The 12,559-nt window shown below is 42.1% G+C and overlaps 1 protein-coding gene across 1 annotated transcript; it reads left to right on the top strand.

Moving 5' to 3' along the window:
• The first annotated feature begins 3,149 nt into the window (after window positions 1–3,149).
• LOC134658003 (venom serine protease 34-like) lies at window positions 3,150–12,238 on the top strand. The gene is made up of 9 exons (XM_063513599.1): window positions 3,150–3,248; window positions 3,664–3,804; window positions 4,176–4,302; window positions 4,624–4,730; window positions 5,653–5,854; window positions 6,516–6,579; window positions 6,658–6,791; window positions 8,243–8,394; window positions 12,056–12,238. Exons 1-9 carry the CDS (start codon window positions 3,165–3,167, stop codon window positions 12,236–12,238), a joined length of 1,194 nt encoding a protein of 397 aa, XP_063369669.1. The 5' UTR covers window positions 3,150–3,164.
• Window positions 12,239–12,559: the final 321 nt, after the last annotated feature.

Below are 12,559 nucleotides of genomic sequence, written 5' to 3'. Positions count from 1 at the left end.
TACATTGTACCGGTGTAGTTATAATGGCGATGCCCCAAACCTAAGATTAGCGCTATAATAGTAGTTTATGCAACAGTGATATAATAAGGGTTCTTAAAATTCAAGGGTCGAAGTTACAAAACGAGACGCAGTCGAGTTTTGTAAAAAAAGACCCGAGAATTTTAAGAACCAATTATGAGCTGTTGCATACATTACTTTTTCTATGACAGCTGCACCCGACACAAAACAGTTGAGACTAAGAAAATGTGTTACTTTGTATGAATTATTATGCACACAGCAAAAAAAAAAATATTGTAAATGAAAACACCTCTTTCAATCAAGATGATCGGAAGTTGAATCTTTAAAAAAAATAAAGCAGTTGTATTATACTCATAAGATGACTGCTAGCAGTCATCTTATGAGCCTATAGACAAATCATTCAAATGACATTGCTTTAGATATCACTGTCAGTCATTTAATTGACAAATTTAAGTGCTGGAGTAGAAAAATAGTTGAAGACGTCAATTTGGATGGATTAGCTAGCTATCTTTTCCTGATGTTTTGTCGAACGGAAAATGTGTTTGTTATCAAAGGTATAGAGGCGATTAGTGCCGCTCCGCTTCGTTATCAGTTGATGTGTTAATTAGTTTGAAACAATTAATCGTTTCTAGGAGTCGTGTCCTACGGCGCCTTCAGAGGTAAACGCGTCGTTATGCTCACATTTAATGCTAATTTTAAAAAAGGAGAGTGAATTTGCCTTAAAGTGGTTAAGGGATATTTGGTGTCCGATTAAAAGGGACATTCGCAGTTAATTTTATTTAGAGCCCAAAGTTATTTAGGTAAGTTTCCATTACTAGAAGTAATCATTTATTTACAAACAAGATATATACAGTGGTATTACTAAAATAAATTAAAAACTAGCTTAAATATAAAATAGGCCCTTGAGGCATTGTACCAAGGACGCTGGCGACATTTCCTCGCTGTATCGCAATGCTGATACTTAGTAAAAAGCGGCCAAGTGCGAGTCGGACTCGCCCATGAAGGGTTCCGTATTTAAGGCCTGTGCACACCGGCTTGCGTGTGCGTGACGTGTACGTGCGCGTGCGCTAAAATGTTGGAGCCGCACACGCACACGTCACGCAAGCGGTGTGCCGTCTCTCATAAGGATCTGTATAATACAACGCTGCACGCGCACGTGCACGTCACGCACACGCAGCCGGTGTGCACAGGCCTTTCGGCGATTTATGACGTATAAAAAAAAAACTACTTACTAGATCTCGTTCAAACCAATTTTCGGTGGAAGTTTACATGGTAATGTATATCATATATTTTTTTTAGTTTTATCATTCTCTTATTTTAGAAGTTACAGGGGGGGGGGACACACATTTTACCACTTTGGAAGTGTCTCTCGCGCAAACTATTCAGTTTAGAAAAAAATGATATTAGAAACCTCAATATCATTTTTGAAGACCTATCCATAGATACCCCACACGTATGGGTTTGATGAAAAAAAATTTTTTGAGTTTCAGTTCGAAGTATGGGGAACCCCAAAAATTTATTGGTTTTTTTCTATTTTTGTGTGAAAATCTTAATGCGGTTCACAGAATACATCTACTTACCAAGTTTGAACAATATAGTTCTTATAGTTTCGGAGAAAAGTGGCTGTGACATACGGACGGACAGACAGACGGACGGACAGACAGACGGACAGACGGACAGACGGACAGACAGACAGACAGACAGACAGACGGACAGACAGACATGACGAATCTATAAGGGTTCCGTTTTTTGCCATTTGGCTACGGAACCCTAAAAAAAGATCTTAGGAGAAGCAGGCAGGTTATGAGCAGTGAGATAGTATATCTTTAGTATAATTTAGTGTAAGAACGCTTTTTTCGCTAGGGATATTATCTATCCGGGTTCTTCAGAATAAGACTAACGGAACCATGAATGTCAAACACCTTCGCCCAGCCGAAGGTTTTCAAATCAGTAAACAAAGATATCAATTAAATTCTTTCATATTTAAATCGGCCCTTCCGTCACATAATGCTCCACTTTTAAAAACCAACCGTATAAGCTACAAATTATGGTTCATTTTGCGATAGTTAAATTGTGTTCTTATATTATACCCGTAATAAAAACAGTTAAGTATTACGTGTTTTTAACCAATGCGAAAACAATTTGAGCTATTAGTGCTTCCAACCTATCTTTGAACCTGTTTCCTAGAGCGTGACATACACTTGTAGTCCTATCGAAGCTGGCTAATCATAGGTACTAAAAGTTCCACGTTTGTACAGGTGTCATTCAGTTAATATGTTCAGTAAAGCAAACAGTTCATTTGCCGTCAATTAATTAATAAAATGCTGAAATTTAGTAGAACTCTATAGTAGTGGCCGAGTGGTGGGACCATTGAAAGTAAGTGTCTATTCTTGTCTGTGGAAATTTCTGCATAAGTACTATATGGGCAATATGATATAGATTAATGGAATAAATAGCCTGAGGAACAGTGAAGATATATTCTAGGAGGATAATAACTCAAAATAAAAACCTTCATGAGCACCTGAACGCATTGGGTACATTATATAATTGCCTAAAATTATCTAAGAATATATATTTAACAGTTCTTTCTTATACATATTTTTACGTGAATTTAGTAATTGTTGGTGCAGCTACTAATAGTAGGTATAGCCTATTGTAACTAAAAATATTCAGAGCATGAGATAAAGTTCGTGTACAACTAAAGGACAACATTGTAAAATCATAAATTTAGTAAAAATAGTGCTTTTTAAATTTTAATATTATAAGATTTACCTATTAATAAGCCACCAGGTATAAGTACTCGTACCTGACTGCCGAAGTACCTAATGCGTTGTAGAGTATGTATTTGAGCATGGTTGTAATGTAATGTGCGTGGCGATTCACCTCGAAGATCGGCTACGTTGGCCATCTTCGATCTTCGAGCGCCGAGCAAATTAGGAGTCGAAGTGGTCGCCATGGCCGAAATCGGCCGGAAGGATCATCGTCATCATGTAAGCATGTCTTATTTGGCACGCTTTGAAATTTGAAGATTTTAATTTAGTGGTAATAGTGGTAGTTAATTAGGCTATGTAAGTACCTATAGTAATATACATGTAAGAAGCTTTTTAACTTTTCATCAAGTTTATAAGTCGGGCTTGTGTTCAGAGATGGCGGTGTCTGAAGTCGTGGTGGTTATGCTCCTGCTGCGCCTCGCTGCGGGGCAGGATACCAACTGCGATTACACGCAAAACGTGAGTAATGATACGTACCTAACATACCTTTGTTTGTATAAAAACGTCTTCTGGGAAATAAGACATGAGATGAGATGTAGGTAATATAGCCGACAATTTTCTTTCCATATATTTATATACATGTACTCGTACATAACGGAGATTTACCTAAATAGTGTAGGTATGACTACATTACGATCGTGGATCTTAACAGATTTAGGTACTATCGAATGATTCGTGAAACAAATGTAGTTTTTTTCATATTTTTTTGATATTAATTAATTAGTTTATCGTGATTTAAAGAGATACCTCTATGATTTGATACTTGAAATCTACTAATGATATTAGCGAATATAATAATTAGCAACAGCCTTGTGTTGTTGTCGTTGGCTATACTTACTTGTCGACATATCCTGTATTGTCAGTTTGTTTTTAGGTTCAACAAGGTCAAATGTACTATATATACAGCCCTGGCTACCCCAATAATTACACCGGCGGGCGGCAGTGTCGCTGGATCGGGATCGTCCCCTCGGGCTACCGCTTACGGCTGGTCTGCCCGGAGATCCTCCTACCCGCGGTATGTCTCACACTCCAGAAATGTTATCCACAGCCCTGTATATTCCTACAATGTCGCTGGTTCATCTGCTCGTCCGGTTGCTGGAGTGACCAGAGAAGACCAGCACATCAGACGCGCTTTATCTACGTCGTCATTTGATCGTTATCTGTCGGTCGGTCCACTGCTGTTGCCTATATACTGGGTAAAAAAAAATACAGTTAACATAATCTAGTGAGTCTAGTTGCACCAAACATCATACTACACGTCATTACGCTTGCTTATGTGCCATCATTAACTCAAGCATTTCTTAAAAAAACTAGAATGGTTATCAAGAAGAGTATATGGAACCTACAATTTTCTGTATCATCTCTTACGTTACGCTATTTGAGCAGAGTTCGGGGTGCTCCGTGGACCGGCTGCTGATCTCCCGGAGCGGGGACCCGCAGCTCAGCGGCGCCGACGTGTACTGCGGGCGAGGCTCCACCTCCGTCATGTCCACCGGCCAGAAGATCAGCGTCGGTGAGCGAAGCCACTCAAATTTAACCGTGTGTGCCATTGCGGGTTAACGAATTTCACCACATACCGGCATTCGAGAGCGGGATAGAAGACGTGCTATCGCTGTCGCTAGAAGCGCGATTTCAGTCGAAAGATTGCTTAGATTTTCTAAGATATCTTGCGAAGCGACGGTTCATTGCAATAAATGTTCATTATTCAACGGATTACCACTGTTTCAACTGTTCTGGTGGCCTGGACACCTATAATACTATAAGTAATCTGCACTTATCACCAATGTTGTTTATAGAATTAGGTTAAACAAATTGTCAATTTTTTTCTATTCAGGATTAATCACATCAGCCGGGACCACAGGAGGCAGATTCTACTGCGAACTGACAGCGGAGGCAGCAACACCAACTCCAACACCGTGCAGCTGCGGCTATAGGAAGAGGGTGGGTGTACCCATACACTGGTACTTACCCAAACCACATCTACACACACGCACACACACACACACACCTACACCCAACACACACACACACACACACTAATACCTACACCCAAACGCTTTACCTGGATAATTGTTCTCAGAGTCCTTGCGTAGATTGTGATGACGGCTAAAGGAGATCAGAATGAGAAAGAAACGTGAACAAGAATATATTGTTCTATGAATCTGGTTTTTACTTGAACCCGAAGAATACTGACTTATGACATGACAAAAACTCCAGTCTAGCAGTTTTTAAAAAACTCGTTTAATTTTATAACTAGTGGCCTTGTGAGCTATCGCTCTCGCGAAGCCCTAGGGCTCCACCATTATGAAATTAATTGAAACTAACTTACCAAATTGTTACTTACTGTGTTTCTCGTGTTTTTATTTATATGTACAATAAAGTATTATATGTACATACAAATTTTACGGAAATTGGCTGAGAGATATGACCTATAGATATAGGTAAAGGCATAGACTAGGAATCCTCTAGACTGAGTTCAGAGCAATTATTTCATGAAACCGATACTGCCAAAAATACGGGGGTGCGGGGGGACGAGGTGAGCGAATCCCGTGCCGTGATTGGTCCGTTCAAAGACACGGACCAATCACGGCACGGGATTGACTCGAAGATGGAGTAAAACTACCGTATGAGTGGCAGAGGGGGTAGCGTTACTATGCTCAGTCTAGAGGATGTCTTGTCTGTGGGTAAAGGAGAATAGTTGGACAGCCGGACGTATGAAAGCATGTTTGCCCGAGCTGAAACGAAGACGTTTCGCTCGCGCTTCACGTTCGCTCGCTCAATAACTAAACCGGTATTGAACGCCTGCTTTCTGTAGACTATATGCCAACACGAGACACCAATGAATAATCAACATTCGTTCCAGAACCGCATCGTCGGCGGTCAGGAGACAGGCGTAAACGAGTTCCCAATGATGGCCGGCGTAGTATACTTGGAGCAGGAAGAAATCCGGTGCGGAGCCACCATCATATCCCAGCGATATGTGGTGACCGCTGCCCACTGCGTGGCGGGCAGGGCCGCTAGCTCACTATCCGTTATTGTAGGCGAGCACGATAAGACCACTGGTGGTGAGTTTAGTAGTAGTAGTAGTAAACTCTTTATTGTACAAAAAGACATATTAAAAATAACATACAATTAGTAAGAAGTACAAAGGCGAACTTATCCCTTTGAGGGATCTCTTCCAGTTAACCTTTGAGTAGATGAGAGGAGAAAGTGAAAAGAGGGTGACAAATGCAGCAAAATGTACAACAAGGTACCAGAAAGATAAAGGATATAAATACATACAAAATGTATAGGATAAACATACATATATTACACAAAAAGGAATGGGGAAAATACACTAAAAATTTACTGATTTGACTTTACTTCAGAATCATCCTGGTCGACGTCATTAGCATTTTGACGACTGATCTGGCCTAGTGGGTAGTGACCCTGCCTGTGAAGCCGCGGTCCTGGGTTCGAATCCGGTAAGGGCATTTATTTGTGTGATGAGCACAGATATTTGTTCCTGAGTCTTGGGGGTTTTCTATGTATTAATGTAATTCTATAATATATGTCGTTGTCTGAGTACCCACAACACAAGCCTTCTTGAGCTTACTGTGGTACTTTCTGTGTAAGAATGTCCTATAATATTTATTTATTTATTAGCTTACGAACACGCCGCGATCTTGTGTGTACAGAGTACAGACCATTGGTTGTATAGAAAATTAATTATTTATATCTTTATAGGAGATACTTCGGCAACACAAGGATTTAATGTAGAACGCGTAACAGTTCACCCTCTATACTCATCGTAAGTTTTGAAAACATGAGTTTTAAGCGCTGGAATCTTTAAAAATGTATTAAATTTTAAAACCTTGTCGGATTTCAGTTCTAACTACGATTACGATATCGCCATCTTGCGGCTGGGAAAGGACATCGTGTTCAGCGACCGCGTGGGCCCCGTCTGCCTGCCGTTTAAATTTGTCAATACAGACTTTGCTGGCAGTCGGTTCACCTTGTTAGGTGAGCATTCTTTAGAAACTTTCCAAGGTGTCCAACAGTGAGATTTTGCTTTTGTATACCCACCCACAGAACACCATCGATGGTGCAGGCCGGGGTTCAGGCAGACCGAAAAGGAGATGGCGGGACGACTTGGACGCATTTTATCCGGATTGGCGGGAAAATACAAACGACAGGGTTGAGTGGAGGAAAGCAGGGGAGGCCTTTGCCCAGCAGTGGGACACAAAACCAGGCTAACAAAAAAAAATACCCACCCTATCTACTGATGCCATCTTACTTTCTTACTTACTCGTGGTCAGTACAATACCGTTGTTTATGTGTTGATGGAGACCTTTGCTCGGCGGTGGTAGTGTTTCAGCTTCAATGATGATGATGATGAAACATCACCATGATTTTTTACGATAAATAACAACCTTTCCTTTTTATCGTGAAGAATCTTTGGCGATGTCATTCTAGACGTTTTTAAAATCAAGTAGCTTATTTAATACAGGTAGGTACGGATACCTTTGTTTGACATAATGATTGAAAGTCATAATGTAATGATTGTCAGATTATCATTAGTCATAATTCTGAAACCGTTAACTTTTCAGGATTTTCGTAGGGTTATAATAGGTTATATAAATAGGTTAGGTTTGTTTTATGGCAATCCTGAAAAGTTACGTTTTTCTGAGAAAAACCAAATTATGGCTAACGAAAATTCGGACAAACAATACATTAGGACTTAAAACTTTATGGGAAACAATACCCCAGGTAGGTACCTAAAGTTTTATGCGTAACGTATTTAAGTACATATGTAAGCCTAAAAATAGTTATTTAACTTGTTTTAAAGGTTTCCGAGCATCTGTTAGCTAATTTTGGAATACTTACCTACGCCATTATAAAGTAGGGCGTCTACACAGCTCTCAGTAGTAGATTGCATGACTAATAGGGAGTATCACTACAATGTTTTGCCGCCAGAGTGCAGCACTACTGACTTAAGTAAACCATAGAGTAACTTATACATACTGTACCTTAAACTGTTTTTGACAAGTTTTCACAGACAGTCAAATACGACATTGATACATCAAGGCGGGTTGTTTATAAAGGGCCTACCGGGAAACGCGAAATCGAAACTCAGCTACCTGCCTCTTTATCGCTCGAATATGCAAGAGTGGTAGAGAGGTAAGATACATACATTTCGACTCTCTTGTTTGCGGTAGACCCTTAGTGTAAGGCCTGAGTGGACGCTCGGAGCGGAGCGTTCGGCGGGGCGTGCAACGTGGCGTCGGGGCCAGGAGTAATTTGAGCAGCGTGCACTAAGGCCGCTCCTATACGTTTGCATTTGTTTAACATGCACGCCGCACGCCCCGCCCCACTGCACGCCCAACATGAGCGTCCACTCAGGCCTTACACTTAGATTGTGACTTATTGTGGGAGTGGTACGTAGACTTCCGCGTAATATTTCCTATTTGCAGGCTGGGGCTCCCTTTTCATCGGCGGGCCGGTGTCCAACACGCTGCGGAAGGTGGACGTGGACGTGCTGAGCCAGGCCGCGTGCCAGCGAGTCGTGCCCGCGCTCACGCCGCGCCAGCTCTGCCACTACACACCCGGGAAAGACACCTGCCAGGTATGTATATATAGTTCATCGGCGGGCCGGTGTCCAACACGCTGCGGAAGGTGGACGTGGACGTGCTGAGCCAGGCCGCGTGCCAGCGAGTCGTGTCCGCGCTCACGCCGCGCCAGCTCTGCCACTACACACCCGGGAAAGACACCTGCCAGGTATGTATATATAGTTCATCGGCGCGCCGGTGTCCAACACGCTGCGGAAGGTGGACGTGGACGTGCTGAGCCAGGCCGCGTGCCAGCGAGTCGTGTCCGCGCTCACGCCGCGCCAGCTCTGCCACTACACACCCGGGAAAGACACCTGCCAGGTATGTATATATAGTTCATCGGCGGGCCGGTGTCCAACACGCTGCGGAAGGTGGACGTGGACGTGCTGAGCCAGGCCGCGTGCCAGCGAGTCGTGTCCGCGCTCACGCCGCGCCAGCTCTGCCACTACACACCCGGGAAAGACACCTGCCAGGTATGTATATATAGTTCATCGGCGGGCCGGTGTCCAACACGCTGCGGAAGGTGGACGTGGACGTGCTGAGCCAGGCCGCGTGCCAGCGAGTCGTGTCCTCGCTCACGCCGCGCCAGCTCTGCCACTACACACCCGGGAAAGACACCTGCCAGGTATGTATATATAGTTCATCGGCGGGCCGGTGTCCAACACGCTGCGGAAGGTGGACGTGGACGTGCTGAGCCAGGCCGCGTGCCAGCGAGTCGTGCCCGCGCTCACGCCGCGCCAGCTCTGCCACTACACACCCGGGAAAGACACCTGCCAGGTATGTATATATAGTTCATCGGCGGGCCGGTGTCCAACACGCTGCGGAAGGTGGACGTGGACGTGCTGAGCCAGGCCGCGTGCCAGCGAGTCGTGTCCGCGCTCACGCCGCGCCAGCTCTGCCACTACACACCCGGGAAAGACACCTGCCAGGTATATATAGACTTTTCAGTTCTCATGCTCTGAAAGAGGCTCATTGTTTTTCTAAAAGGTGTGCAGAAAATGATACGTTTCTGCACTAGAGCATTTTACGTTCCAAGTACGATTATATATATTTTTTACGATAAGCAATTGAAATTTGGGTTTAAATGGATTTGTTATACAGTTTCCATTCTGATAATTAACTCCCCATTCCATAAATAACGATACTTCTGCCAAAATTGTTAATTGAAAGTACCCTCAAGATTTACTATAAAAAATTCTACTTACTACTAAATGAAAAGTAGAGTGTTTAACTCGGGTGAAAGGCATCATTTCAGTGAGTGCCTTTTATCCCTTGGTTAACAATCTACTATTGGTACACTCGTAGGTAGGTAGGTAGGTATTACAAACGTCCATCCTTAAATTGACATCTATGATATTATAACATTTATAATTTATAAGTATGTATACACTCGAAAATGGAAGCACTTGTGACTATTGTAAAGTTTGCTGTTAGTCGTTGGACTATGACGCTCAAGTGACAAACACTAGTTGTCTCTTGTTTACTATAGGTATTATTTTTATTATGCCGTCTCTTTTACGCCTTTTGCGTATGTAAATAATATATTTAGGTACAAGTGTACTTTTCGTCCGATAGATAAACTAACTTTTGACCAACTATACCTCGAATAAGTGCTCATTTAGACGGCGCGCCAACTCGTATACGATTTTAGTTACATTGCGGACCATTGAGGTTACGTCAACTCAGCCGACCGATCAAATGACGCAATGTAATGAAACTCGTATGCGAGTTCACGCACTGTCTAGATGAGCCCTAGTTCATAATACCGTATCTTACGGTACGGTACGGTAAAATTTTTCCGTACCGTACCGGCATATAGATTTGACTTCAAGCTGTCACAAAGTAAGCTTACGAACAATAATACAAAAATGTAAACATCTACAACCAAAGAAGATAGTGACAAAGGAAAATAATGAACATTTACCTTCTTGAGTGTTACAAATGTTGACCAGAAATGCCAATATACCATCTAAAGCTGAAAGTATCATCTATATAGACCCATACTACTACTCACACAGGTAATAGTCACTTATCTGGCACCCCTTAAACTCCTAAGTACTTAATCAATGCTATTATAGCACTACTATAGTGTTCTTCTACCTCTTATTTCAACTTGTAACCCCGTTGTAGCGCCATTTTGCAACCTCAGGTGTTAAAATTTGTGCCCAATCCGGGGATATTACGGGGTTATAGCCGGCTATAACTCCTATTTTTAACCGACTTCCAAATCTAAAAGGAGGAGGTTATCAATTCGGTTGTACGTTTTTTTTTTTTTTTTTTTTTTTTTTTTTATGTTTGTTACTCCATATCTCCGTCATTACTGGACCGATTTTGAAAATTATTTTTTTGATTGTATGTATATGCATACAGATTGGTCCCGTTTTTGTCAATTCTGATGATGGGATCCATGAGGAATCGAGGGAACTCCTCAAATCTTAAAGGCACACATATAGTGATTTTTGTATTTTTATCAACAAATCAAGCATATACATTCAAAAAAGTGACATTTGATGAAGTGGAACTGCTGATGATGATCAGAACGGAACTCTTCAACGATGCATAGCACACGTCTGACGATTTGTCCTCTTCGTTATGTTTGTTAAGCAAGTTAAGTTTTTAAGCTACATTTTTGTCAAGCTCGAGTGCTGATGATGGGATCCATGAGGAATCGAGGGAACTCCTCAAATCTTAAAGGCATGCGTATAGAGATTTTTGTATTTTCATCAACAAATCAAGCATATACATAAAAAAAAGTGACATTTGATGAAGTGGAACTGCTGATGATGATCAGAACAGAACTCTTCAACGACGCATAGTTCACGTTTGGCGATTTGTCCTCTTCGTTATGTTTGTTAAGCAAGTTAAGTTTTTAAGCCACAATTTTGTCAAGCTCGAGTTCTGATGATGGGATCCACGAGGAATCGAGGGAACTCCTCCAATCTTAAAGGCATGCGTATAGAGATTTTTGTATTTTCATCAGAAAATCGAGCATTTTCATTAAAAACTGTCGCATTTGATGAAGTGGAACTGCTGATGATGATCATAACGGAACTCTTCAACGACGCATAGCTCGCATTTGGCGATTTGTCCTTTTCGTTATGTTTGTTAAGCAAGTTAGGTTTTTAGGCACATTTATGTCAATCTCAAGTCCTGAACATGGTATCCATGAGGAATCGAGGGAACTTCTCAAATCTTAAAGGCATCCGTATAGAATTTTATATATTTTCATCAGAAAATCAAGCATTTACATTAAAAACTGTGGCATTTGATGAAGTGGAACTGCTGATGATGATCAGAACAGAACTCCTCAACGACGCATAGTACACGTTTTGTGATTTTCAATTTCGATTTTGACTTGGATTGGGCCCCGGACTCCGGACTCGGGCCCGTACTCGGACTCGGACCCAGACCCGGACCTTGACCCGGAAAACCACTATGATACCTAAACTAAATCAACCACTATGATTACCATAAAATGTATACATATTACCAAATAAAGTATAAGCACCGTTAAGTGGGTTAGGCTAGTAGTTAGAGAAGTCGGTTTTTTTCTATTAAAGATTATTAGAACATCAATAGAACTAAACGAGCGATGTAACGGTTATATAGATCTCTTTTACCTCTTATATTTAGCACCTAATGTTAGTTGGGAATGATGTACCTACCTATCGTATACAGGATGACTCCGGCGGTCCGGCGCTGTACACGGACCCGTCCTCGAGCCTGCTGTACCTCGGCGGCATCAGCAGCTTCGGCCGGCTGTGTGCGCAAGACGGCCAACCCGGCATCAACACCAGGGTCACTGTCCTACTGCCCTGGATTACCAGCAACACGCCTGGCGCCACCTATTGCACTAAATAAACCAATATCTTGCATACTGTGTTTAATATACCCGTCATTACATTCATCATCATCACTAAAGATCAGTTTTCCTAGGATAGCGGCACCGTCATATAGCGGCCGTCTCCATACTGAATAATACGGCTAAATATGGATGTCGTAGTATTTGTATGGAGACGGCCGCTATATGACGGCACCGCTATCGGAGGAAACCAAAGCATAAGCGACACCAGGGTCACCGCGCTGCTCACCTGGATACTTACAGAACAACACGTTTGACGCGGATACAAAAACGTGTAAGTTGGTCATTACACACTTGTAGCATAGAGAAAAAAATAGATG

This window comes from Cydia amplana, chromosome 21 (genome assembly GCF_948474715.1).
Source record: "Cydia amplana chromosome 21, ilCydAmpl1.1, whole genome shotgun sequence".
NCBI classification, from domain to species: domain Eukaryota; kingdom Metazoa; phylum Arthropoda; class Insecta; order Lepidoptera; family Tortricidae; genus Cydia; species Cydia amplana.
Note: the sequence above shows the minus strand (reverse complement) of the source record. Positions and strands in the feature narration are given on the sequence as shown.